Source organism: Bombus vancouverensis, chromosome 13 (genome assembly GCF_051014615.1).
Source record: "Bombus vancouverensis nearcticus chromosome 13, iyBomVanc1_principal, whole genome shotgun sequence".
Taxonomy (NCBI): domain Eukaryota; kingdom Metazoa; phylum Arthropoda; class Insecta; order Hymenoptera; family Apidae; genus Bombus; species Bombus vancouverensis.
Window position 1 is genome coordinate 7554117 of NC_134923.1, and position 27878 is coordinate 7581994.

Genomic DNA, 27878 nt, shown 5'->3' on the forward strand with positions numbered 1-27878 from the left:
TGTCAGAGAAAAGAATGAGTTATTGTTTTAACAGAAAGTAATTTTTGCTGTAGCCAAGACAGATAGCTTTATATTTCATTGGACATTAATTTAACCTCGCTCGCCAGTAAGTCAAGTCTTATCGATACGACGTGGGCACACCCTATCGAAGCGACGAGAAAATATTATTATTGTTCTATTAAATAGAGTTGTTCGCGTCAGAACGGATAGTACTTCGATATGACACTAAGTGAAGTAGAGATATTTCGAGGAGTTCAAACGATTGAAAACGTGTCTAAGAGGTCGCTAGATTCTGCCACCTGATATTTATTAATTACTAGACTGAGGATATTTATGTATTTTTTGGAAATTCAAACACAGGTATCATGTATAAAGATATATAAATTACCCAAAGTAAAGTAATCTTTATAATATTTAGAGACTGAGGTAAATACCTTCTATTTATAAAGATACGAATTTGCATAAACATTCACAGTCTACTAATTATCGAAAGTGCTCAAAATCAATGTTCATATTAATTTAATTCGACGGAAAGTAGCGCTTGAGCTCGAGTGCCTTGTCGAATTTCCATTGTGCCAAACAATTTAGTTTGCAGATCACAATCGAGCGAATATCCATTCGAGATAGAAATAAAATAAATATATATATATCAGTCAACGACGAGAATTTTCGTAGCTCGCCCAGCGAGCCGTAATTAATTCCATTGTGTACCTATTCTTATTTCTTCAATCGAACTCGATTGCGCGGGTAAAACTTAAAAATTAGCGACGTGGCTAACAATTTCGTTCATCACGTTTTACCACAAAATTCCCATTGGATTCTACGTTAAATACGAATGCAAACCCATCATCCACGGCTACATCTTCCCCAACGACTCGATTTCCATTTCAAATCCGCTTAAAATCCCAATGAAATTCGATGGAAGCACTCATTAGATCTTAATTGCGGGGCGGGGAGGGGGTGAACTAACTAAGCCGACGTTGGTTAAATTGAAGAATCTGTCCGATCGATGAAACGAAATAAATCTGCCGTTCTAAATCGCCATCAACAAACACCTTGCCCTCGCAAATCCTATCCAGCGACGCCCCTTAATCTATCATCCTCAAGAAAAACAAATTAATTCAACTGCAAACTCGATCAATTTAGCTGCGCGACAGACGTTAGCGGTTAGCTAAACTCGATAGATCCCAATGGATAACTCGATCTATACCAATAGCGACTCTTACGGAAGTGGTATCGATGAGACTCTGCGTCCTGGTAACTTGAACCTTCGGGGAAAATAGTTCCTCGCTGTTGCTCGGAGGGCTGTCATTCTGTTCGTCCAGACATTTATCCTCGGCCAAAGACACCAAACTGTTATACCAATGTACGCTGCTCGGCCTATGAGGTTTCGAGGGTTCTTGCACACGGTTCAAGTCTTTACTGAAGCTCAAACTACGCTTAATCGGTTGCAGACTGCGATTTATCACAGCCGGTAACTCCGCGGCGCTGCCTCTTATCAGTGACCCGATTTTCCGACGAAACGACTTCCGTTCGAATCTCCCGCTCGCCCTTGCCGCCTTCTCATCCCCCTGCGCATCGTCGTTGCCACCGAGGATCGATAGATCCTCTCTTGGTTCCTCTGAAACGACGAGTTATTTTTTTAAATTACTTTCAGGCAAGCACAGGTTAATAAGATATTAGAGAAAGATAGAGAATATCGGGAACTTTGGAGATTTAAAAAGTTTTTAAAAGGATTTCTCGGTAGGTAGATAATAGAGCGTAATATCGAGGAGTAAAACTTCGAAGGCGAAATTCGTCTAAGACCGCAGTACCTGCTTGCACCTTCGATTCTCTGTTCTTCGGGGGTACCTGCTTCTTGCAACTCGAGATTTTCTGGCTGACGTTCTTCGACTTCTTCGAAGCCCGCTTCTCGTCCTTCTTCAGTGTTGTCATCGTGCCAAACTCGATATACACACATACACACGTACAACCGAACAGAGTTCTTCCCTTTTCAGCCGCAAAGTCCTATTAAAAAATTGTTCCGCGTCTCAGCTGGACGAATTGGTCGCGTTTCGTTCTTCCAAAAGGATTCAGCGGCCAGGTGAAATTGGCCGCGCTTCATCGAGGTCGGCCCGACGGAGATAAACGTCCGATTCACGTGTAACTCCAATCACGCGAAGCACTGCGGATGAACCGTCAATAAAACACCGAGCTCGTAGAACGAACAAGCGTTCGAGCGAACAATTAAGCGGCTTTCGTCGATTCCCGATTATTGCAAATTTCTCTGCCACGCGGCCGGTCAGAGCCGCGTCAGACCGTGAATCGGATCAATAGAATCGCATTATAGCCGCGCGTGGATCGCGCAATTGTTACAGAACCGAGCGAGAGATCGTTCCATTGCGAACGACGTTTATTGTTCCGGTAGTAACGTTGATCGAACAAATCGTGGCCAAACAACGTGCAAACTTCCGTGGTAAATGGTTCTCAGGTTAACTGTTTCTTTCCAACCATTGGTTGTCGGTCTCTATTTCTCGAGATTCTTCGCCCTTGAATCGTGAACAAGTAGCAGAAATAGTAGAAACTGAACGCTGGAATTACCGATAATTAAAGTCCTAAAAAGAGATTCTACGCTATCGTTCAAAAGCATCTAGATAATTGTTTTTCTTCTGAGAAAATATATTTCGGTTAACAAATCGAATGTTAATGTTCTTTATAATGGCTACGTGTAATACAATTTCGATTTTCATTCTAGAAACAGACGTCGAGTTTAGAAAAAAAATTCTTAAATGAAAAAAGAAGCAAAGTTCGATTTATATCACTTATGGAAAATTTTAGATTATTATTTTAATTCTTTTACGAATACGAGCACATGTGTTTATATTACAATCATGTTTGGTAGTTTCAGTGTAGAATTAAATTCTATTGGCAGAATGTTAAAAAAAACTGCGAGGTAATGATTAATTAAGAATATATTGATGTCAGAGGTAATCCATTGTAGATGTTGATACTGTGGCCTGCGATCCTATTACGCATTATGTATTTGCTTTCAAGTAGTTCCATTAGAGGCTATAATTAATTAACCGCTGCTGGCGGCATATCGTTATCAATTGTACCAATAGCTCAATTATTAATCTCGCGATCGCCGTTGATTTTGCGCTCGAGTTAGCCAGAATTTTATTGAGATTAATAAATACCACTACCAAATCGTGTCGCATTAACTATCACGTCATTACTCGTGACCCTCTTTCTCTACCGATAAATCCGCGACTGATCAACGAAATATAGCCTACCTCTCATTATCTTTTCCTCATTTGTATATACTTGTCCTTATCAGTTCCACACATTCCATCTTTTTCTTATCCGCAATATTGATTTCAAAGAATTCCCCAACCTTCTGAAGAAATCACATGGTCGCAATCGTTGCAGTCAGAAGTGCACTGTATCAGTATTTTTTCTTATCGCGTTTCTTCCTTATCATTGCGATGCGAACTAATCGTATCGAAGTTATCGCGCTTGATTGTTTCTATTTTCAAAAAAGCTAGAAAAATTTGCAACTTTTCAACTAACAACTTCCATCGAATTACCACAAGAGAGAGAGAGAGAGAGAGTGTGTGTGTGTGTGTGTGTGTGTATATGTGCGTGTGCGTTAGTTCCCGCGTCGAATTAATAAATAAATTGCGTGAATTAATCGAACCACGGCTCGAATCGGTTCAACAGAAACGAATGTAAAATTTTCTAGACGAATTATTGTCCGTACAACGAATGTTTCACGGGTTTTTATCGGTAAACATAGTTCGGGCGAACACATACATGATCACGTTTCGTCATCGGCAATTAACGCTATCGTAAAGGTAACAGACTATCGTGATATTATCGTCGACTTACGAGAAACGTCACGAGCGGTGCGCCTCGATAGCGCCGTAAAAGTACAACAATTAACAATGATTAAGGCCGGAACGTGGAAACGTACGACTTGAAAGAAGTATTACAATTTTTCATTTGTGTGTTCCACCACCGTCTATAATAATTTCCAAGAAAGAGACGAACACGTAAACGACGAAGTAATCGTTTTGTGCAATAAGATACTATGTTTTATAGTGGAATTATAATTTATTGATATTAAAGCGATAACGGGCGAGTCGGTTAAAAATAGATAGCTAAAGCTGAGTAGGGGGAAATTCACGAAACTCGCTGGTATCAGCGCGGAGCGTTGCCGATACTCGGTTGAAAATTTTGCACCAGTTAAATCGATGCACCACGTAACGCGTTGCCACGTTCGTGAATGCGCTGATAAGATTGTTCAAGGTAGCGCGAAGTTCAGTAGATTAAAACTAGCTGAAGCAAACTTAAAAACTATTATCGATATGCGCTTAGCATTTCCAACGATTATACCGCGTTATGTCAAAATTGGATTCTTTAAAGTTCCGTCCATGAACGTTGCACGTGTGACAATTAGCCACAGGTTCTAATATCTTCGAAGAATCTAGTTTCCACGATTTTTACATTTTTTTTTTACGATCGTATCGTCACAACGCACGAATCTAATAAGGAAATTCATTGGCGTGAAAATAATAGATTTTGAATAGATACGATACCACGTGGCTATAAAAGGAAGTCTATACAATAGTCGGAGTGTGTTTCATCTTAGGACAATGGATGATCAGTTGGTCCCAATATGGCAGAGCAACCCAAGGCACCTCTCGACCAAATGAAACTGGATACGGCCCGAAAGTGAATACGTTTGCGAATAACAAACGAAATTACAAGCGAAGGAACTGGTTTACACAGATTTCATAGCACGATAATCGCGCGAGTTGCGTCCGCGATCGCAACCGCGATCGTGACGGTGACCGGTGATTGTAAATCACACAGAATTCGAGGTTTCACCGCATTCTCTACAATTTTCGCAGATTAACATTTTCCGGTTGTGAAACGATACAAATCGAAAAGAAAAAGAAAAACAAATCACGTGGGCATGCACACACACGAGAAGATCGCGTGACAGTTCGTTGATCTCGAAGATCTAACACGATTAATACGTTCCCACTAGATCTATGCTTAATTTCCAAACTATTCGACGATTCGTTAATCCGTTCTCGGTCTCCGTTCCACACGAATCACAGTTTAAAGCGTTTGAAACGACGCGACGCAGTGCGTTCGAACCGATTAATTCGATTCGCCTCGACGAATCTGCGTTCTATAGTAAACAAAAGAATTAGAAAACAGGTGGTCCGGCACCGTAGTCGTCGGAATCCGCATGCTTATCGATCGCGGCACATTTTCACCAAACGTTATCGCCGTGATAAAACCGATTCGATGCACGAAACTCACGATAAGAAGAAACTGCTGATCCAAGTTCGTATTCCGCGACGAACGATTCGAACGAGTTGTCCGATGTATCAAGAACGTGGAAGATCGATAACGCGGTTTATCCGCCGCGTATTTCGCGGCAGGTAGACCGGTGACTTCTATCGATCTCGCGCTGTCTCGATGTAAAGCGAGCGCGAAAATCGCAAACGCGCGTAGTCAAGAAATTAAGAAAACAGGTGAGACGAGGTAAGCGTTTTGCTCACCTGAGTTGGTGGGGGAGACACGGTGGTTGGAAAGAGAGAGACGATAGAACGGCGATCGTGAAAGAAACCGTCGAAGGAAAAATGTGGCGTATCAGTGGTGCTCAGCTGTTTTAAAATTTTGCTTCCAACTTTGATTGATTTCTTACCTTGGTGCGTGTGATATGATGCTTGGTGCTTTTGAGATTGCGCCAAACTGGTCAATTTCATAGAGTTTCATTAATTATTTGGTTAAAATTAAGCATTCACTTCCTGCAAAATTAATTTAACGAAGATTATACGTATCGGTGGAATTAATTTAAGACAAATTGATTGCTTGACAGAATTGAAATAATGTTGTGAACATAGGAATTGATCACTCTTTGACCTTTATATCTTTAGTTTCTTATCGAACTAAATCAGAAGCGGACAACCAAAATTTAAAAAAAAAAAATAAGTACATAACAATGCCGGCTTGTTTATTATTCTACCGTTCTGAAGTATTCTCCTTTCTAACGACTCTTATAGCGCTGACATTTAGAACTGAATATCTATTATCATCAGAGATAAAAAAATCTATGTAAAGAGAATGAATTAGCAAAAATGGAGTGAGGTTTTCCTAGGCGGCTTAGTTTCACGACGAAATCGATTCGGAAGGTTTGTGCACTATATCCGACGTATCGCAGCATGATGGGACACAGAATCGCGTTAATGTCCGCGAGAAATGATTGCGGGAAATGCTCGCTGATGTCTGAAATACGTTATAAGAGTTCTGAAACTAGCCTGGCTATAAAACGAACGTAAAGCACATGTTGCCGTTTTATTGACGAAGGGAGCGAAACCCGCTGGCGTGTTCGATATTCGAGAGCCGTGAAATGACTTCTGTCGAATGTAACGAGGTAGCCTTTTACTAGCGACGCTTTACGACCACACGAAACGTAGAGATTGATATTTCATGGATGCAACGTGTTGCATAAAACATGCTAATTGCCACTCAACTGTCATTTCAAGACGTTCTATCATGATTTATTTTATCGTTCTGTTTAAACGACAATAACGTACGAATTCAGGATCTCTGCCTCTTAAAATTACATTTTCTTCCGGAGATGAAAATAATAATCAATGTCAATTCTCGTTCACGACTGATGCTTTATCGAGTTCGTGTTGGCACATTCGTGTCATAATGATCAATATCAGACTTTTACGAGTATCGAGAAAGTCGCAAACCACCTACGTGATAGATATATGCATACATCATTATGAGGCGTAATAAAGTTCACGACATAACCCGTGCGAGGAATCCAGCTGGTTCTGCGAACTTTAAAACGCATCCTTTGGCACACGTGCGAAAATGTCGATACGAGTTGTCTATTGCTAGGTCATGAAAGTAACCAGATCGATAACGTGTACTCTAAGGCTGTCGAATTTGCGAACGTCCTTCTTCAGGGCTTCATGTACGTACGACTCACTCGTCGGTGTGTACGTGTATCTCTCTTCGATGATTTCCGGTGCGTATGGTATTTCTTCACGATGCCAAATCGGGCGAGTGAATTATGCATACTGCCTAGTAGGCGAGTTTCATCGTTTCCTTGACATCCTTAGCCGGTTAAGGATTTGTTCAGGTGTCCAACGATGAATTCAACTGAATGAAACACACCGTTCCTTCAGAGAGTCCGCGGGAATCGATAAAACGTTTAACCTAAATTTATTCTACTTGCTATCCAAGCTGATTTTGCAACACCGATTCCGTTGTGCTCTATCTTTTTCATAGATAAACTCTTTTGTGATGCTTCGAGTGTGCCGTGACTTCCGTACATTAAATATGAAAAGCTATCTTCAACGTTGGCTGATTGTGTTTGGAGATCTATGAATTCCAGTTTTGGATCTAGCACGCTCGATTTGGTGTCGATAAGAAAATTTTTCTACGCTACTTTTAAGCACGAGGACGCATTAAAAGAGAGAAGGGCACGAATTAGCGGCATTGTGCCCAGTTGTCTGAATGGCAGCGCATGAATGTGAAACCGGCGCAATTCAACCGGCATCTTTATTAAATCAACAACTTGCTTTAGAAATCCGTTGCATTTCACGGAATAGAGTTAAATTCAAATCGTGATATTCAGACTGGATGCCATTGCGTGGAAAAATATTAATTGGCACGCGTCGGGAATGTTTTCTAATTAAGGACGTAATTGTAGTAAGCAATATGTATAGGCAGAGTACTTACAGAACAATGATCGTTAGAGTCCAGTCTTCTGGAAACTGCGATTCCTCCGGTGTGCACCAATCGACGAAGCACTTGATTCGGTTTCGGTTCGAATGATGAAAGAAACTCAGGAAATTCAATATCATTGAAATCTGAATAACAGAATATTTGATGTAATTTTTTGTATGTATCGCGTAGTAAAAATAAATAACAATTAACAACGTACTACATTTCGTTTGATTAGTGGTTTAGTAATAACATAAATATCTCATAGAAAAATTACACTGCTTTTTTCTTCTGTAGTTTATTTAAGTAACTAAAATAGAATAGTTTTCATTAAGTAATTATAAAGTAAGAAGAAACGATTATACTAATGGTTCTGCTTTTACTACGACTCTCGATGCGTACACGAAAGCTAAATTGTCCTGAATGCCCGTGAAGCTACAGTGTTGTTGAGGAGACTAGCCGGCCGCGTGGCACAACACCTGACACAGGGTGGTACATTCATCCCCACTAACTGAATCCGTTAATTCACCCCGCGACCCTCTGCAACACAATTGAACCCCAAATTAGACTTTCGCCATTTTAATTCGTCACATTCGTTTGAATAATTAAGCGATATATTTATAGGGAGATTGGAGAAACACAATTAACGAAACTTAGAACAAAAGGCGGACAAAATTTACAACAGATATTTCTCTATACGTACCATAAAAGATAATTTAACTATTAATAACAAAAGCAATAAAACTTGCTTATTTGTCTTTTTTGTGAAGTCTGGAAATAGAACGATTGTTATTTCTTTCTAGTTTTGCTCTTCAATTTGAGATGAACGTATCGAATTATAGCATGTCTTCACATTCCACTAAAAACATAATCAGTATTTCAACACTGGATATTGTAAAATCTCTTCAAATTCCGTGGGATAATGTTTGAATTGTCGGAAGATAAGAAAATACAATGGCGGAAGGTTTTGGCGCAAAGTGCAAAGAGCGCAATAATATTTGAACAACTTTCATGTTCTTATATGTGAAGCTATTGCGTTTGATCGTCAAATACGGATATGGTAGGTTATAAGTCCCCAAATGACTTGTACGATGAAATAATGTTATATAAATTGTAAAAAATTATAATTACCTGAATTATTGATATATGAGTTAGAAGATTTCACGGAACAGCGATGATCGTTCACGTACTAGTATATTCTGTTGCTCCTGTTTTCATGTGGCGATAATTTTACTGGTGGCGCCACATTCGCTTTCGTTAATGGAAACTAACCTTTAGGTAAGTTGTGACACCTCGCGGCCACCGTTAGTGGAGATGTAATACTTTCCGGTAGTGTAGTTTGGAAGTTTTCTAAGACATTAGGTGAAAAAAAGTACGTAGAAAATGTAAAATTGTATTAGTTTAACCCGAATTGGTTAGGCTAACCTATGTTTCAGATCGCTGCTTCGAGCGCGATAAACTTTCGCGAATCGTGTATGTAATCGTCGTGTATATTAGATATAGTAACATATATTGCAATAGGGCGCCTCGAAGTGTATTAAAACATTGATCGGTGCAGTGAAAGTGATAAAAAGTAACGGAATTCAACGTTTTCCTATCATGTAGCCAATTTATTGTACTCAGTAGTCTTTTAATTTCTTATTGCTAACCAATGCTTGCGCTATACACTTACAAGGTTAAAGTGCGTTGATTCGTAGTTGTTGTTTTCCTCCGGGGGGCATTAGTAGATAAAAGAAATGAGTGGAGATATGTTTGAGGGAAAGGATTACCCAACCCAATGGGCATTAAATCCTTCCGCTTACCAAAATATGAGTAACGATCAAGGTAAATGGCATAAGAAGTATTTCAGTATCCAGTATATATATGATTCATTTCTTGCCATGATTCTACATCATTTAATTGTCATGCAAAACTCTTCATCGCCATTCAGTTGATTGGGCAGCATTAGCTCAGCAATGGATCAAAATGAAAGAGACTGTAGTGCCACCAGCACCACCTCCGCCTACTATTAATCCTATATGCCCTGGTACTGATGGTAGCGGAGAAGCTCCAATGGATATGGATACGAAAGAAGATGATGTACCGCCAGCACCACCTGCACCAACAATTAGTGGATCGGGTAATAATAAGAATTGGACTAATAGACTTTTTTATCCAATTTTAGGTTTTCATATATAGTACAATTGTATCTAATGCATTAAAAATGGTTACCAGTTCATAATTGATTGTATCTTAAAATAGTTTAATTGTTATTAGAAAAACTATTGTTATAAAAGATGTTAATTTACTATAAAAACTATTTTGTACAAATAATTTTGGTCCCATAGTTTATTTACAACCACTACATTTGTTAAATGATATCCTAAGTTATTTGCAATGTTTCTTTATAATATATATTGTTTATATAATTGTTTCATGTCAGCTGAAGCTTGGAATCAGTGGACTCAATGGGGCCATTGGAATACCTCAGGTTCTGGTGCAGGTACTTGGGAATGGACTGGTGTACCTCCCCCTGGTGTTTCTATAGGGTCTGATGGAAAACCTATGGGAATTCCAACAGTGCCTGTTATTCCACCTGCTCCAACTATATCTACAACATCAGAATTTAGTGTGCCACCACCAGCAACACCATCGTTGTATTCTTATAATTCAGTACCTCCAACACAACCTTATAGTCAGGTTAAAATTGTACTTCTAATATAATATAGGACTCCAAAGATTCCCACACTCCCCTCCTTATTTAAGCCTAGCAATACAGAACTATGTATGAAATTGTATTATTACTTTTTTAAACACTTGTATTGTAAAGTTGAAAAGAGAAAATACTACTTGATATATTGTAGTTTGAATTATGTTCTCAGTTTGACATCTGTTTACTTTTCCCAACTGATATGATTTCAAGTATTGTGTGATAAGGAAGTTTATTTAATTATCAATGATACATATTCTGTAGTGGAAAATAGACTAGATCTGAAGTTACAGATAATAAGTGTTTTATATTTAGGTAAATAGTTATTGGTCTGGAGAGCCACCTACTACGATACCTCCTCAGCCACCTCCTTTCATGAAAGGTGTCAGACATGCAAATAGAGGATCACATATGAGGCCCATGGATACAGTAAGGTGTCGTGAAGATAGGGAAAAAACACCTGAGGAAGATACAACAACAACCATAGGCAAGTTTAAAAAATGTAGTTGTTGGAATGTGTATGGTAAAAGATATTAATAATTTGAAGGATATTTTAATATAATAATATTATAATTGCCATTAATTACAAAGATACGCAACAAAGTGCAGTATTAACGTGATCACAATACCTTAGCTAATTAGTTGTGTTAATAAATTTTCATGTGTTGTCATGAAATAACACTTGTGATAACATTGTGTGCGGTACCGTGGTAAAACGATGGAGATATTTTTACTATAGACGCGGCAAAACGTAGACAATTGCCAGCATGGATTAGGGAAGGTTTAGAAAAAATGGAAAAAGAGAAACAGAAAGCTGTTGAGAGAGAAAGGCAAGAGATACTAAGGAAACAAGAATTAGAAGCCCGAAAGCAAGCCGAGGACGAAGCTAGGGCTGTACTGAATCCTTCTAAAAGTAAATTTGTACGTGTCCCAATAAATGCATTAATTACGTGCCTCGCAAATAAAGCTGAATATCCTAAAGAAATATTTATTATTTTGTAATTTCTCATTGCTCATTTGAAATATAGGATTCTGATTCCGAAAAGGAAACGGAACAAGAAGACGAGGGGGTACGTAATCAACAGGTGACTGAAAAGAATTTCGAACGTACCCCAGACATACTTCTTCGCCCACGAAAATCACGATTTCGAGATGCAGACTCTCCAGATGCGCATACGCATACAGATAGAAGCCCAACCACGTCTAGCGCGACTATAACCACTCCGAAACGAACGAGAGAGGAGATACTACAGGATGTGGTGAATATTGTCTCGATCAAATTCATTGATAATTGCAGTTTAGTTCGATATATTATATATTTCGTTCGGTATAGATGTTAAAGGTACGGAGATCGCTGACGGAAATTCTTCTGGAGGTAACGAACGAAGAAATCGGTTCTATATGCAGAGAGGTTTGGAGCCGCACACGTGCCAAAGGTACCCCAGATACACACGATACAACTAACAAATTGATATACTCGTATTTCATACTTTCGCTCACCAGTGCACAGAATCTGATTCATATGAGTCTCGTGCAGTGTTGCGGTGAATTTTATTTGCCCATTTGTGTAATATAAGCTTTTAAACATTAAACAGAAATTGTTCAATTCATAGAGTTAATTATTCGATGATTTCAGGATATCCTACTTTATTTTTTCCAGGATTTTGTATACACGTACCATGAGTGATACTTCTATTTTTTTTTCTTTAAATAGCATTATAAAATACTACGTTACCCAATTTTTATTAACTGAATTCTCGATTTCGATAGAATTAGTTCGATAATTGTTTATTATCGAATCGTTTTTTATTATTTATTGAAAAGATTGTATTAAATTTAAAGAATAAATTGTTCGAGAAAAAAGAGAAGTGGTGAAAAATTATATGATTTGATTCGGTATATAATTACTATATGCGAAAAAGAAACGCGTATAAAGGGCAAATATTATTTTAACAAATTTTCATTCTACTTTTTGATCAATTAGATCTCGTTCGAAGACGCGTTTATTACTAAGAATATAAAAGAGTTACATATAATTAATTTTACTTTCCTGTTTTTTGGGGATCTATTTATCTTTTATTTGCTTTTTATATCTTAGCTATCAATATATAGTGTAATATTTTTTATACGGCTTTATCCGTATCTCTTTTTATTGACATCTTGCTCTACCTTATGGCTCTGCACGTAAACTGATTGTTGATATATTCCTCTACTAATGTTCATTCTAATGAAGCAGTTTCAGTTTCTTATATCTATAACGGATTGCTATTAAAGATTTCTTAAGGTATATGAGGATTGAAGGCAGGATCGACTCTCCTTGTGATATCGGTGATCAGTACCATTTAATTTTGGGGGGTATCCTGATGATAGCACTTAGCCATTGGTACTAAATGCGTGTGTATTGTAAGTCCCTGCAGGAGAGACCCCCGTCGCATCCCTCAACAACATGGCCCCTCTTGCTCAGATCACTCGTAAGCTTGGTAAGTCGCTACGCCTTTACAATCTTCAACGCACGGTCATCCTAGGAACCGGTCGTGTACACGAAGTCATTTATAAAAAATGCGTTCGTGCATTGTACCACTCTCTCTGTAGCCATGCTCGCTTATAAGTTCTCGTGAAACGAAGATGTCTTTCAGGACATTTTTCGATCGTAGCGGCAGCATATTTAGTGGTCGAGAGTATGTCTTTATTTTGACAAGAACGCACAATAATATGACGAACAAGGATAATAAACTTTTTGTTTCGTATAGGTCTGGGCATCTATGGCGACAGCAACAGCGAGTCTGAGGAGGAGCAGAACGAACACGTCCAGGCTCAAAACAATGATAGCGACGACGAGCTTATAGTAAGTGGTTTTGTTCATTACAGTAGATGGAAGTTTAAAGATGGGAGGAAGTATGAAAGCTGTTATTCGTTATTGTTACAGGAAACGGTGAAACGGCGGCAACAAGCGTTCAAAAAGACGGAGGAGGAAATCGAGGCGCGTCTGGCGGAGGAGGATGAGAGAGAAGAGCAACGTTACGAGGAGCAGTATAATAAACAACAGGAAAATCATACTGGTAATACAAGCTGCAAAGATTCAGGTATGTTTCGAAATATAATAAAACTAAGTCGTCATTACATCATTAAGCGTAACTTCGTAACATCACTACTTTAGTTGATGAAAAAGAAACGATAAATAATCAAAGAGAAGCGTCTGAAACTTTGTCGAGCGGCGGACAAAGTCCACAGCAACAAATAGTGCCGCCTGATATGGCAAAGACCAATACTCCATCGGGGTCAGCCGATTCCGAATCTAGCAGTTCAGAGTCTACGAGCTCTGACTCGAGTCGTAACTCGTTGAAGAAGAAAAGATCGAGCAAAGTTCGTGATCGTGAATACCGAAAAAGGAAATCAAAAAGTAGAAGTAAATCGAGAGGCAGAAAGTCTCGATCTCGTTCTTCCGAGCGTGGCCACAAACGCAAGTCCAGGTCTAGATCGATAAAGTCTCGTAAAGAATATCGTTCAAGGTCTTCGAGCAATTATAGGTCCAGCAAGAAGCACAGATCGAGATCGAGAAATCGTAAACGGCGTAGATCTCGCTCGAGAAGCTGTCGTAGATCTAGATCCAGCTCGGCCACCAGGAAATGGTCGCGATCACGTTCCAGGGGAAAAAGGAAATCACGTTCTCATTCGAGAGGTAGAAGAAGAAGTCGGTCCTATTCTACGAGACGCAGTAAATCTCGTACCAGGGATAAGAAGAGATCAAAATCACGATCCAGGGCTAGAGACAGATCCCGAACGCGTTCCAAGGAACGAAAACGCTCGCAATCTTACGTTTCTAGGAGCAAGAGAAGGACACGATCTAGATCTAGGGATCATAGAAAATCACGATCGAGATCAAGGCAGTCGAATCATCGGGACGGTAAGAAGTCGTCGTCTCATCGGTACAGGAATTGAACCTGACCAACTTCTAGCCAAGGTTGTATATACATATTCATAATTAAGTAACTTTTTGAGATATTCGTACGGAATTAAAAGGAGGAATGAAACAAATCAGAAAGGAAATAATAATAATGAAAAGAAAAAGAAAGACATACCTTTCGTGGTCCATAGATAACACAAATATTATCGAAAGTAAAGATTTTCATTGTGATTGTCCATTTGAAATTTCCTACATGCGCGCGCTACTAGTGATGTCGGATATCGATTAGGTCACTTCTTCCCAATTTTATTAGGTTCATTCGAATAACATATTATCTCTAACTGTATAGTGCATATGAGTATAGTAGTATCCGAACAGTTTGTAATTGTTTCGATCTATCAGTCTTCTAACTGTAGCGTTACTTCTGCATAAAAACGAATTAATCTTTATTTTTTTCATAGAATATATTTCTAAAGAACTTATTTCCACGGAATATAATCAGACACATGTACCTACGCCAGCGAACTTGTTTCGTTCACAATTCCGATACTATTATTTTGTAACGATGTATCCATTTTATACAAACAAATATTAGCCTGCATTTCGAATCAATCGCATAGAATAGCACGAACTTTCGTCTCAACTATATCGGACGTTGAGTATGTTTCACAAATAAATAATGAATCACTATTACTTCTCTCATACAAGCTTAATTGCGTCATATTGCTAACACCAGTAAAATGAAACTAATCAGGTATAAATGAATTTTAGTCGCTACATTTGAGAATCGGTACATTTAGAAATCTACGATTCTTTGTTTTTTTGTTGTTCTCCTGGAAATTCGAGAGTCTGTCTTTTATGTATTGAGTGATATTCGCCAAGACATATGTCAGTGATAGAATGAACTGTTAAAACTCGAATGAACGTGGCGCGTTATTAATACGTATCGCAGATATACGCAGATTTGTCTGTTGGATCGATTACATGTATTAACACACATTCGACATACATTACGTTTTAGTGTATTGTAAGTATGGGCCTTACATACATATTGCTATGATAAGTGTAATGAGTCATTTTTAATTGAAATAAATAAAAAGGAAAGAAAAGAAAGAAAATGATGAAGTATACCTAAAACATGATGGAGTAAAATATTTTCACCTACAATCAAAGTTTCAGTTCTCTTTATTACTTTTGGTCTTTCTTCCACTGTAGTGTAGATGAGAGAAGATAGAACGTCCGTTCTATTGCATTATTATAATTTATTTCATATAAACATTTGATACAGTTTTAAAATTTCATTTCGTAGAGCTTAGCATTTAGTAGTTTAGTGTTAATAAGTAATTAGGTTCTATAGAATATATCGGAGATAAATTAGATGGAGTGATTGAGGAGAGTCAAAGTTTGGTTTGGCATGATTATCGTGTTCACTTTGATACATTCGGATATATAAAAGAACATCTGCAGAACAGGATGCAACACGTTTTCTTAGCCAGAGGACGAGGGCGAGGGCTTCTCGTTTATCTTTTATCTTTTTCTTTTTTCTCATTTTTCTCATCCGCTTAAGCCCAAGGATAGTCGAGTTAATTTTACAAATAGTGAGATACAGGTATCTGCAAAGTGTAAATTTTGTCTTTTTCATTGAGCAACGTTCGTTTAATCGAGATATCTTGATAAATTTCAGAGTATCAGAATTTCTTAAAAATTGATATGTAACGATATCTTGTTGTATAAGGATTTTTCTCTTTATCGAGTAATAATATTTATTACTTTTAGTATGTAGAGATTTTTGAAAAAGAGGGGATCAACTATCAAGTTCGTATCTATCTTACATTTATTTAATTCTCTCGATATCCGTAATAGTATAGTATCCTCTTATTTATTTTTTACATCGTAAGAAATCAACAGAGATTGGTCTCACTGATCTGATAGTCCTCTCGATCGAAATAGGCACTCGGTGATATGTTGTTTTATTGATCGCCATCGAACGCTCTTTATATTCGATCTAAAATAGAGAACGCGCGATGATAAAAAAAAATTTCCACTTGTGTCATCCAACTCGATAGGGCCACGACTGAATTGCATGTTGTCTGCAGATACCGGTCACTATAAAATAAGGTACATATTTTGATCTATGTGGATAACTATGGGGAGAATCGTCTATATCGACTAAAACTTATCTATATTCGTTAGAAGATACCTTAATTTAAATATACAGTAAATATACATGTATGCTTAAACTGTCAGAATATTCTCACCACTGTGATCAAATAAGAAGGGGACGGCCAGGCGTCAACCCTCAAATCGTAAGAACATTATTTAATAGTTATTTGGAATTTTACAATAAATATTGGCCGCAAAATTGTTTGCAGTCTTTAGAGAAACATATATAAATACGAGAAATCTTTTCTATTCGTCTATAGAGTTTGTAATAAAAATATTGTTACGATGGTTGACACTATTGAGAAAATTGGATCTGAAATGTTTTTACCTCGATTTGAAGATTGACGAATGATTTCGGGATTGTTAACGCGGGTTTATGTATAGATACATGTGTACAGTGGAGAGGTAATTCGTTTACCAAGCAAGATTGTCGGCAGGGGTTGTTTCGCTGGTGAGGACATTGTCACAGTTTAAGCATAGTAGATATATAATTAATTCGCTTTATGTGTGGACTAGACTCAATTACTTATAATAGTAGATCTTCATACGATATTGCAAAGAAACATAGTTTCAAGCTGTTACGATCGAAGATGTGAATTTACAGTATGGGTTCTCGAGACTCGTTACTGACGTCCTTCATTCTTTTCCCAATGAAATTCTGTTTATACCCGTTTTGTGATTTTCGTTTGAAACCACGAGAGAAAGATATATAGAAATTGATATGTCCAGTAGCTTTTTTATTGTCGATGTTTCTTTCATCATTTGTCCGCAAAGACATTTTGGTACATTCGTATCCTCTTTTCTTCGTTGCCAATGGATTTTAAAAATTGTAAATAATCTACTGTTTCAAGAACGACGTCAGTAACAAGTCTACGAGCGTCGCCAGATTCGCCTTATGTCGCAAAGCCGATCAGCGGATTGGATGTTTACAAAGAATCATAGCAAAATAGTTTCGTATATTGTATAACACTACAACGATATGAAGTAGGGTAAAGTTACAGAATAATCGTAGTTTGTAAGTTTCAAAAGGATGCATGGATCGGAAGGAAAAAAGAGGATTTCGTCGGTAGCCGTAAAAATCGTTAAGCTATCCGTAAAATTTAAACGTTGTTCCTACTAGCAAATAATACAATATATATATCTTTATGTATACATATATATCTCTTTGTATATATATATATATCAAGATTGCAATAGAAAGAGAAGGATTGTAACACGCTCCCTTCGCCTTCCTTTTCTTTCTGATATGTATGCGCAAAATAAAATCACGTTTTTCTCTTTTCTACCTCTTATTTCGGCCTGGAGATTCGAAGCATTGAGAAATTCACTCTGGTCTCCTCTTCGAAACGCGGACAGTTCGATGCCACGGGAAGTCGATCGAGACTTCCGGCACCCTTCCCCCAATAATTTCATCTCCGTTCCTTTCCTTTAATTTCACGCAGTCTTCTCGTTTCCCGAGCATGGACATTACGTTCGCGAAATGAGAGTATACGTCTAAAATTATGGAAGGCTCGCCTAGCTTCTCTAGACGTCGATTTACGCGCGTGTACATAAATAGCCGTATAAATTAATTAAGTACAAAAATTACAAACTTATTAACAAAACATTGGCAAGACTGAGGTTGTTCAGCCGAATCGAGAGTTTCCCCCTTTTCTTCCCTTAATTTTGGTCTTGGCCCGTTCAATGGAATACGCAACCACATCTTGACATTCTTTAATAGGAAAACGCAAACAGTGTGATCCAGGAATCGAATTACTTCGAGTTGTATTTTTGCTTTAAATAAACTAACGATATGATAAAATGATAATGTATAAATGTAGAGGGGGATGTTTGTAGCTAATTTATTGCCACCGATAATACGTATTATATACTTTGGTCCATCCATAATAGGATTTGGAATATGAGATGGAATGTTTCGCGATGCTATTGTAATTCGATTCCTCGTATAAGTGCGGCAAACATTGAACGTTTGTCTAATTCCCTTCAATTTTTCCTCGTTTTCAGTTACGCGTGCACGAATCTTAAATATCTTTTAGAAGAATACCGCACTTTAAGTTACCTAACACATATCACAGAATCGTGTGTACTCCATTAAAAAATGATTACACGCACAAAAACGCAATGACACGATTAGCCCCTTACGAGAGTACTTCGCGATCCAATACCGATAAAATCTGATACCCGATGTCGCGAAGGATCAACAAAGAAAGAAAGAATAAAACAACGATAGTACGTACAGAACGATCACACAATATACGCAGGCCTAATTTAAAACTAAACTCCGTATGTGTTGCGTTTCTCATAGCTCGATCGAGGCAATTAATTTTGTGCTCCTCGACGGAATTCTATATTGCTCTTTTTCCTGTTCGAAGGATGAAGGGTGGAAGTGTGGTTATCGCGTCCCTTTAGCAAGAACCATTCAAATATTCGCCTGAGAAGATTTTCATGGAAGGCAGAGATCCTCTGCGTGTCACGCTTATTTTTAATAATTACAAGGAATAGAAGAAGCTTACAAATATTGTTGCCATTGGGATCAAAGGGGCACGCTAGCCACACTCCAAGTGAATTGATTACAAATTCGAACATTGTCGATATGTTAATTACAAACGTATCTTTAAATTACAATCTTTCGGCTCGCAAGAAAATTGCTATCTTTTCCTATCGTGCAAACTCGCTTCGCGAGTAGTAAACGTCGATTTTCAGCCGAATACAGCCAACGAGGATCTCCGTAATCATACCCTTTCACGTGGTTTCACAATTCCACGAGCGGGAGACTCGAAACTCTGCACGACCCCCGGAGAACTCTCGCGAAAACTTAACAATACGGTCGAACGAACGTAATCAGGCGTACATGCACATACGTCGTAGCAACGTCGGGCATTAACTGTAAATAAGTGTGTTATGTTACAGCATTATACGGCAACACTCTTAACAACTTCAACCGGTATTATCTGTATGGTACAGTCACGCGTTTTGCGATTCGCCTCGGTGAAACTATCTCCTGGGAGATACCTGTGAACAGTCGAGACGATGGCATTTGAGAAACATTTTTACATAGAATCATCAGATTAAATATTATGAAATGTAATAATTACTATACTCTAAACGTTTGTGTATGTTTTATAGAGATATATAGAAATATATAGAATACGTATGATGTATAAGAATAGACAAAATATCGAGATGTTGAAAATATAGCATCTTTAACTTTTCTTCCTTTCTTCTCTAACCCTGTCAACATTCACGAATTCTTTATATTTCGATTCGTAGAAGTAAATCAAAATCTGATATTGATCAGTTTGATAATTATCACACAACTTGATCACCTTGATCAACTTGAAATTACCTTCGTCAATTGACCCTGAAATTACCTTCATCACTGAAACGGAGCGATGCTGAGGTCACGAAGAGACTATTGGTTGAGCAGGGTGTTAGTCACCTCAGAGATGGACAACAGAGGACTCCCGGCGTCCGGTTTGGAATCTGAGGGACAGTTGGGCCCATTCCCGCCGCTGATGATGCCACCGCGTGTTGGTGCTGAGGGTGGTGGTGCGGTGGGTGGTACAAGACGTTGCTGTTGCTGGTGTTGCTGTCCGGGCCGATGCCCATGCCGATTCCCGTCCCCGTTCCCACAGCTGACGGGGGTGTGCTGCAACCGAAAGTATGTTTCCCCGTTATTTGCAACCCTTTCCGCTCCCTCATTTATCTCTGTTCTTATTATATACTTCGTTAACTCAATAGTTCTTCATAGTAATTCATTTGATAAAACTTTCCTTTTAATTCTCAACGATTTAGACGTGAGCGTAATTTTTTTCTCCTAAGTGCAGTGAGTAAAATCAAACTATACGGAAAACAAATGTTCGAGTTCGAAATAAACGTTCCGAGAAATGAATTAACGTGGACATGCAGAGTATGATTAAATCTATAGTGGTACGCTTGAGAGAAGTTTTGTGCATTACTTGTTACGTGCATGCCCAGCAGTCAAATATCAAAGGTATCGAAGGTAGCTATATCGCTTCTCGCGTGACTATTTTTACTCTATCACACCAAATAAATAAATTTTCCTCAAAATCTAGGAATTATTTTTATTTAACCCCTCGAGGATGACTTATAATAAAATCAAATGGATCGAACATTCCCGGTTCATCGAAACAAAATCATTCTATAAAATAAATTCTACATCTACCCCACTTCGGCTATCCTAGAGGGATTAACTACGACCTGAGAGCCATTCGAATACTTCAAAATCATTTCCACACGTCGGAAGAATTATAGTAGACAGAAGCGATATAGGGAGATCGTAAAATCGGACAGTGGTTAAAGTTTACAACTTTCCATGATCGCAACAATTAATACCGAGGCAAGTGCGTACTTGCGTGTGAAATTGGTACGACCCTACCTGCGGTTAGACCAATTGGTGACCTTACTTAACGCCTTTGTCGAAAGTTGTAAATTTTAATCGCTGACCGATATTGCGACCTCACTGTATCCCTTTCATCTAGTATACTTTAAAATCGGTGAGGCAGCAGTGACACTCACTGGGGCGCGTGCCTTGGTGGTGCGGGGTGGTGATGGTGGTAGGGATAGTACTGGTAGTGATGGTGGTGTTGCACTCCTTGCCATACCTCGGAGCCCGCTTCCCCGTGGCCATGGCCTGGATGCGAGTGCGCGTATCCGATAGTGCTGGCTGCTGCGGCCGCAGCTGCAGCCGCGGCTGCCGCTGCTGCTTGATACTGAGACGTGGTCACTGGGTACTGCTGATGCTGTTGTTGCTGTTGTTGTTGCTGCTGCTGTTGCTGTTGGGGCTGTTGTTGTTGTTGATGGTGTTGATGCTGTTGCTGTGGCTGCGTCTTGGTCCTCGGTGAACTGGGCGCGGTAGTCTGTTGCTCGCTTGGCGACGTCTGTCGCCATTTGCACTCGCCGTTCATGGAATTCATTTCCGCCAGAGACTTGAGCGGATCTCCAGCGTTAGCGTTAGTGGAATGTGTAGAGGAATGGGTGGAATGTGGCGTGGGTGGACTGTAGCTGCCGTTGTTTCTCGGTGGAGTACGCGCAGGGGGCGCTCCCCACATGAGAACAGTTTGTCGTGGCGCCTCATTTCCGTAAACTTCCGGTTTCACGTCCTCTATTTTCGGAGTGAGCACGCCGTTCGTAGGTCCGGTTACCGGGGAACTTCCAGCGGAATTGCTGGAGGAAGCTCCGCCTTCCAGGGAGTGCCTGCTACCAGCACGGACGATGTTAATGTCTGCCGTTGCAGTATGCATCGTCGATGCACTCGCAACAGGACTGGCTGCATACGGGGACCCGCTGACGCTGCTAGGATGTCTGGTTTCTACGTAGCTGTACTTAGGAGATTCGCCCAGTTGTTGACAGTACAGCTTTTCTTCCGCTTTACTCGTTAGTTGATGCGTCTCGTAAGTAGGTAGCGAGACGTCGATGAAACCGTTGTACGCTGTGCTGGTATGGTACTCTGGATAATAGGAGCCCAGAGGCCTGTATTGGAATAGGTTTTCCGTCGCTGCGGTAAGGTACCTGGATTTGTTGACGAATATCGTTTATTCTCTGCCCTACGAACTTCTCGATTTGATATGTAAATGTTCGAGAAATCTCACCTATTGTCCAACGCAGTAGCTGGGTACAAAGTCTGATGATAGTTGCCAGTGTGACCAATATACGTGGTCAACGAGGGATCCGTGCTTGCTGCGACCGCAGTAGGTGCGTAAGCAGTCGGGTACATCGTGTTCAGGTTGCTGTACGCTGCAGCAACTGCAGCTGCAGCGCTGGTATCAGCCGCGAGGTAATCCACGGATGCGACAGTGGGTGTGGCGGGTGGAGAAACGGACGATTGAGCGGTCAGTTTGGTACGTTTGTTTCGACAGGTGGACAGGAAGTCTCTCAGCTGGGTCTTGTACCGCCTGTTCACTCTCTGTGACGTCGGTTGGCTGGGAAGTGTCGGCGTCATCACGGAACCTGTGAGGCTGTCGCTGTCCGAGAAGTAGCTGTTGGTTAGGCCGGCGTCCAAATAGCTCACTTTGAAGTCCATTGTTCGTTTACCGAGAAGATCCCGGCCCTCCTCCTCCCTGAAAAATTACAAAGATAGAAGAATTTTAATAAAATTGAAAATATTTGATCGAGTTTTCGAATCGAAACTTACATGAGTGGCCGATGCGTGCTGATGACAAAGTCGGGCTTCGAGTTCTTGTAGACTAGCCTGGAACTAGTCTGTAGCCACTGCCACCCGCCGTCTTTCTTCTGGAATCTGTACGCTATCATGCCCGATGCTCCGGTTTTCAATACTAAAAATTATCATCATAGAACACATAGTTGAATCTATAATATTACGTGTTATTTATCGAACTTAATATAATCTCTCGAAATAATATCGAGATATTAATATGTAATACGGAACGATGCTTACGTTCTTGATGAGCGCTCGCAACATACGCCAAATCATCGTAATGGACTAGATCATAGCCACCAAGGTTTGCGAGTTCCGCGTCCGAATATCCCAACAACATTTTTCCTCGTTGGTCCATAGAAACCAGCGCAAGGTCGAGCTTGTGCTTGCTTTTAAACATCACGTCCTTTTGCGGAACTTCGAGCAACGATGGTGGGCCGAACGGCGTGCACAGAGCAAACAAAGCCAGCGGCGGCTCTTCCGTTTTCCTGTTTTGACCATGAAGTATCTTCACTCGTCCCCTGATGTCCAAACGCTGGAAAAAGAACAGACTCAACTGACGAGAAAACGAAACGAAAGAAAAGGCATGATTTTCTCGCAGATTTCGCGGAGTAGTCCACTAAAAAAGGTAGTTATCCATCGTCCATGAAGAGGAACGTAAATCAAAGCGTGGACAAAATCGAGTTTACCCTTTGGCGAGCCGCAGCACGACAAAACACTAATTACCTTACGCCAGACAGCTAGCAAATACAGAGGTGTAACGCGGGACAAGTAGGGGGTCCCAAAGCTATAAAGAAGAACGAAAAGGAGGAGCTCGTAATCCGACCAGGTCATAGGACAGTCATGCAAAAAGATCAGCGCTTTAACGTTTATGAAAATGAAACTGTAATCATAAAAGGTTTACGACGAAAAGGAAGTGTCCTAATCGACGTTCTTCTTTGCGGTACGATAAACGTTCTGCGTTTTTATCAAAATCCAAGTGAGATTATTCTCGCCAGTTCAATTGACTAAACTACTCGTGTTAACCAATCGAAGACTGGATTCGTCTAATATTCTTTTTATTTTATTTTTTATTCTCAATTTTACGATCTTGCGAAATCCACAAAACTGAAATGCCTATAATACGATAATCTTTAATGGTTTAAGACGTGAGATACACAAACTGATAATGGACGAACGTGAATGCGAACGGAGGGGGAGTTATTGCATTATTGAAAAATTGCAACGAAAATAACAAGCTCGTTGAAAATAACAACGAAAATGTGAAAATGTGACGAGTTTAGGGCAACTTCTTGGAGACAAAGATCGCCGCAATTCCAGCCACCAGATGCCGGAGGAAAACACACGGTAATTATGGTTCAAGGGAGAGACTGACTCCCTCCTCCGCAATTAACTTTATTATCGTGAGTTGCAGGGCAGCTCGCGCTGGCAATTATGAAAATTTGATGTAAAAATCGGATCGATACCTCGCGACACAGCCTATCGTGTAACGCTCGTTCGAACCTATTCTCTTCTATCAGAAACGGGTTGAAACGAGAACGATTTTTACCGGGATACGGGTAACAAGATACCAGTACGGAAACTGTTCCTCCTCATGGGTCAACGGATCATCCTTGTTCGCGTGACTCTGTACACGGAGGTTTCCATGAATGAACCAGAATTACGTTGCACATTCACTAAACGAACATGGAACTGTGACCAAGCATGCGAGATACGCACAGCTAAAGACTCGCTATCGATTCGACTGCTGGTAGAAACGTGTACTCCTGGGTTATGCGAATATCCAAACAATATTGGCAATGACGAGGGGTTTTAAGATCACAATCGCTTCTTCTTTTAGGTCTAAATTTGCTTCGTATAATATTTAAGCGATAATTATATGCGAATGGAGAGAACAAGGTCTTCGAGTAACCTTGACACAGCCTTGAAACAAGCTACAGACGATTTTGAATTTGACATTATTTGAACGACGATGACCACTAAATGATTTCAATTTGAATCTGAAGCAATCTCAACGTTACCTTCAAGTAGGGAAAACGCATTTTATAGATTCTGTGAGAAGTAACGTTCGAATTCACACAGCCGTAAACTCACCAAAAAGCCGGAAGTGTTGTCCAGGAGACACCGGAAGCGGACGGTGAAGCTGCGCTCGAGAAGATGACTGTGCTGGGGTGAAAGGGCGTCGTGCAAGGGGAGACTCGCACTTTCGGCGGGTAGAAAAGAATTCCACATGAGCTGCCTTTGGAGTTCCTCTCGATCTTCACTGTGGACCAGCTCGTAAACGCTTTGATGGACAATGTCGGACTGAAACAAATAAAAAATGGGTAGTTAACGAATGAGTTTCCCTCGGACATCGCCTAAAAGACAAATTTTTAAAGTTGATCATAGAAACGCGTATGTAGAATTATTCGTCGTAACGTAGGATATACAAAACGATAGATCAACGTTAGAGAAAGTAATTAAACGAGTAAAAATAGAAATTTGCAACACGCTGAAATTTCGTAGAAACCTTAACATCGAAGCAGAGTGGCGCAGTGGAAGCGTGCTGGGCCCATAACCCAGAGGTCCGTGGATCGAAACCACGCTCTGCTAAGAGGGTTATTTCTCTCGAAAACTTTTTTTTTCAATCTTTTTACTAGAAGTTGCTTGTAGCCAGTTTATCCAAAGTTTCTTTATAATTTTTCTTTTAATTCTAGGCGTGTTAACTAAATTTTAATGGTAAGAGTAGGCCGTAGAAGTGTGCAGGTCACAGGAGAATGGACGAGCAAAAAAAAAAAAAGATTGAAGAAGAAGAATCATCAACCCATAGCAGAGCGTGGTTTCGATCCACGGACCTCTGGGTTATGGGCCCAGCACGCTTCCACTGCGCCACTCTGCTTCGTTGAGGGTTGTTTGTTAATAATTTTTCACGAGATTGGATGTTAAACAATTTAATTTTCATAAATATAGTTATGTAGCTTTATAATTCTATGTTTGAAAATTTACAATATAAGTATATTTTGTTTCGCCAGACTCTAAATTTGGCCATTCACATTTTCAAATACGTAGAAGGATGATATTTCCTGATAGAATGCGCTATTATTTGTTATATAAAAAAATATTGCAATACATAGTGTGTTTTATGTTTTCCAATAAAAAAGTTTCGTAACGAATGTTACGTGAATGTAACGTTTAAAAAAGCTTCCTGTCTTGTACGCTTTTATGCCTTTTTATCATTAAGAACTTCATAGTACGATATCAATTTTTATAACTCGAAGTTATTGATTTATTTTACTTTCACCCCCTGTAAGTACGTTAAAAACAGCTTTAGGGACGTGTCTGACACAGCAGCAGAGTGGCGCAGTGGAAGCGTGCTGGGCCCATAACCCAGAGGTCCGTGGATCGAAACCACGCTCTGCTAAGAAAGACGAAAGTGTCTTTTTTTTTTTAAATTTTTTCTTGTACACTCATAGTAGACATACGTTGTTCAATTTCTTTGCTAAATAAATTTTCTATAATTTTCTTTCTTCACAAAAACATGTCTGTTATATAGATTTATATTTATATTTAGTATAGACTTGTATTTTGACTGCGATCTTATAGATACTTATTCACTGTATTGCATCATTAATTATACCTCTTACGTCATTTTATTTTCTTAAAATAACATTGGAAATTACCAGAAACAGAAACTGCACAGCTTTCAATAGATCTTCTACGAACGTTTAATAAATCGTTCAATAGTTTATTCTTCGTTCAGACGTATCCCTATACTTGGATATTTTATGCTAAATACAATTATTTTAGTAGAAAATTAAGAAAAAAGAAACTCATTTACAAACACTCAACGAAACTCGTTCTGGAACTATTATCTTCGACTCAGAAACCTATCCAGTGGTTTAATCTAGGTAAATAGGAAACATTGAACGGAACGTCGAAGAACCTGGTACACAATAATTTCTCCAACAACCCCCGAATGCAATGCGGTAGACAGTTAAAACTGCCCCGAACGATCAGACGGTCGACGCGGCCAGGGTGGAGAAAAGGGACGGGCAGAGGCAGCGGCATTATTTCAGGAAATATCTGATCGGTCGTGACGTCGCGACGGCGACATAGGCGCACGTACGGCACATGTAACTACACGTGTCCGACGCACTTTATCGCGCATAATTAATCCGGGCTAGGCAGCGACGGACGATGAGCCCCGTTGGCGCACGAGAAACCCATAGTTTCCTCGTTCCTTCGTTCAAGAAAAACGACCAGAACGAGAATAACTCTTCCCCCCCCCTTTCTCTCTCTTTCTCTCTGTTTCGCGCGCGTATGAGCGCCGATCGGATATAATCGGATCCGACACCACGCACCGTAAGCCTTTCGAGCCAAGCTTAGAAAATAGATCGAATTAACAGGGCCTCGGCTTTGCTACACCATACGTGGCCACGGTTGTCCGGCCTTCAACGCCTGGAATAACGTAATAAATCACCAGGTGGAAATGATACGGACGCGGGCTCGCCTTGCTACAGACTCAACGAACGTGTAAGCTCCTCTCGTAGAAATAGGAAGGCGCTGGCGCTTAGCGGTGTTTCTATATGAAGAGGCCGAGGCTGTGGGCTCCCTTCGGCGGATAAGTGTTATCTATGCAACGAGAAGGCATAGCGGCGATGGTGCTTACATTTTTAAGCGGACGGGCGATGGCAGGTTGAGTGTAACTTTCATATGTTACTTTTGTAAGCGGAGATCGAGTTTCTATTAGAGTAGATAATGAATAATAAAAATAAAGATTTTTGCTGTTGGGATTTGTAAATATTCCTTGAGAAAGGATTCAACGTCGTTTCACGTTTCTTCGACGGGAGGGAAGGTATATTTTTAGGTGGACCACTATGGAAGTTCGGAGATCGAATTTTAATTGCTAATGGACAGAATAAAGATTTTTGGCAGTTACGAGCGTCAAACATTCTGCGTGAAGGTCTTATCTCCCGTTTTTTCAGCGAAGAAACAGATAAAACAAGTAAAGAGGAGACTCTTCCACGGAAAATAATATTCTACCGAAGTTGAATTCACGGTGCAGTAATTGAGCTACACAGATCAATCGTTTAATTTCTGAAGAATTAAACGCCATTCGTATATTCTGCCACTAAAATTACAATTTTCAGGAAGGATTCACGCGCCTTGTCTATCTTCTCCATTGCACAACGTCTAAATCACATTTATCGTCGGTTCAGAGAATA

General features: G+C 39.7%; 3 protein-coding genes and 3 non-coding genes across 33 annotated transcripts in view; 3 read left to right on the forward strand and 3 right to left on the reverse strand.

Moving 5' to 3' along the window:
- The window catches only part of LOC117163530 (pleckstrin homology domain-containing family G member 5), an 83031-nt gene extending 77540 nt beyond the window's left edge, over nt 1-5491 (reverse strand). For 6 of the 25 annotated variants that reach the window (XM_076623993.1, XM_076623988.1, XM_076623990.1 and 3 more), the window contains exons 1-2: nt 1815-5491; nt 1227-1621 (exon numbers count right to left, since the gene is read on the reverse strand). In XM_076623993.1, the coding sequence (XP_076480108.1) occupies nt 1227-1621; nt 1815-1935 (516 nt within the window). In that variant the 5' untranslated portion in view covers nt 1936-5491. The remainder of the gene's footprint in view (nt 1-1226; nt 1622-1814) is intronic. The other 19 variants (XM_076623982.1, XM_076623985.1, XM_076623976.1 and 16 more) reach the window with 19 other exon arrangements.
- Nucleotides 5492-9020: 3529 nt separating this feature from the next.
- Nucleotides 9021-15470, forward strand: LOC117163615 (uncharacterized). 3 transcript variants are annotated; one of them, XM_033346043.2, is made up of 11 exons: nt 9024-9564; nt 9671-9859; nt 10163-10419; nt 10745-10916; nt 11169-11350; nt 11458-11688; nt 11763-11865; nt 12838-12909; nt 13180-13274; nt 13356-13512; nt 13587-15470. In XM_033346043.2, the coding sequence occupies exons 1-11, from the start codon at nt 9477-9479 to the stop codon at nt 14366-14368; spliced, it is 2328 nt and encodes a 775-aa protein (XP_033201934.1). In that variant the 5' UTR covers nt 9024-9476; the 3' UTR covers nt 14369-15470. The 3 variants fall into 3 exon arrangements, with proteins under 3 accessions (XP_076479754.1, XP_033201934.1, XP_033201944.1); XM_076623639.1 differs by lacking the exon at nt 9671-9859 and having other exon boundaries at nt 9021-9112; XM_033346053.2 differs by lacking the exon at nt 12838-12909.
- A 105-nt stretch (nt 15471-15575) lies between these two features.
- ss (aryl hydrocarbon receptor spineless) overlaps nt 15576-27878 on the reverse strand; it is a 160084-nt gene continuing 147781 nt past the window's right edge. Inside the window, exons 5-11 of one of the 2 annotated variants that reach the window (XM_033346031.2) lie at nt 24769-24978; nt 22915-23209; nt 22651-22792; nt 22109-22576; nt 21122-22028; nt 19868-20145; nt 15576-19508 (exon numbers count right to left, since the gene is read on the reverse strand). In XM_033346031.2, coding sequence (XP_033201922.2) covers nt 19909-20145; nt 21122-22028; nt 22109-22576; nt 22651-22792; nt 22915-23209; nt 24769-24978 — 2259 coding nt within the window. In that variant the 3' untranslated portion in view covers nt 15576-19508; nt 19868-19908. Of the gene's footprint in view, nt 19509-19867; nt 20146-21035; nt 22029-22108; nt 22577-22650; nt 22793-22914; nt 23210-24768; nt 24979-27878 lie in introns of both variants that reach the window. The other variant, XM_033346021.2, reaches the window with a different exon arrangement.
- Nucleotides 25195-25266, forward strand: TRNAM-CAU (transfer RNA methionine (anticodon CAU)). Its single transcript has one exon. It is a non-coding gene; the product is annotated as a tRNA-Met (tRNA).
- On the reverse strand, nt 25481-25552 carry TRNAM-CAU (transfer RNA methionine (anticodon CAU)). The gene has a single exon. It is a non-coding gene; the product is annotated as a tRNA-Met (tRNA).
- On the forward strand, nt 26003-26074 carry TRNAM-CAU (transfer RNA methionine (anticodon CAU)). Its single transcript has one exon. It is a non-coding gene; the product is annotated as a tRNA-Met (tRNA).

Excerpts from the sequence above, each read along its gene's own strand:
- LOC117163615 (XM_033346043.2), top strand. The coding sequence starts at position 9,477 with ATGAGTGGAGATATGTTTGAGGGAAAGGATTACCCAACCCAATGGGCA. Across the intron at positions 11,689-11,762 it reads AGGAGATACTACAGGATGTG|ATGTTAAAGGTACGGAGATC; the intron begins GTGAATATTGTC and ends CGTTCGGTATAG. Across the intron at positions 11,866-12,837 it reads GAGCCGCACACGTGCCAAAG|TCCCTGCAGGAGAGACCCCC; the intron begins GTACCCCAGATA and ends GTGTATTGTAAG.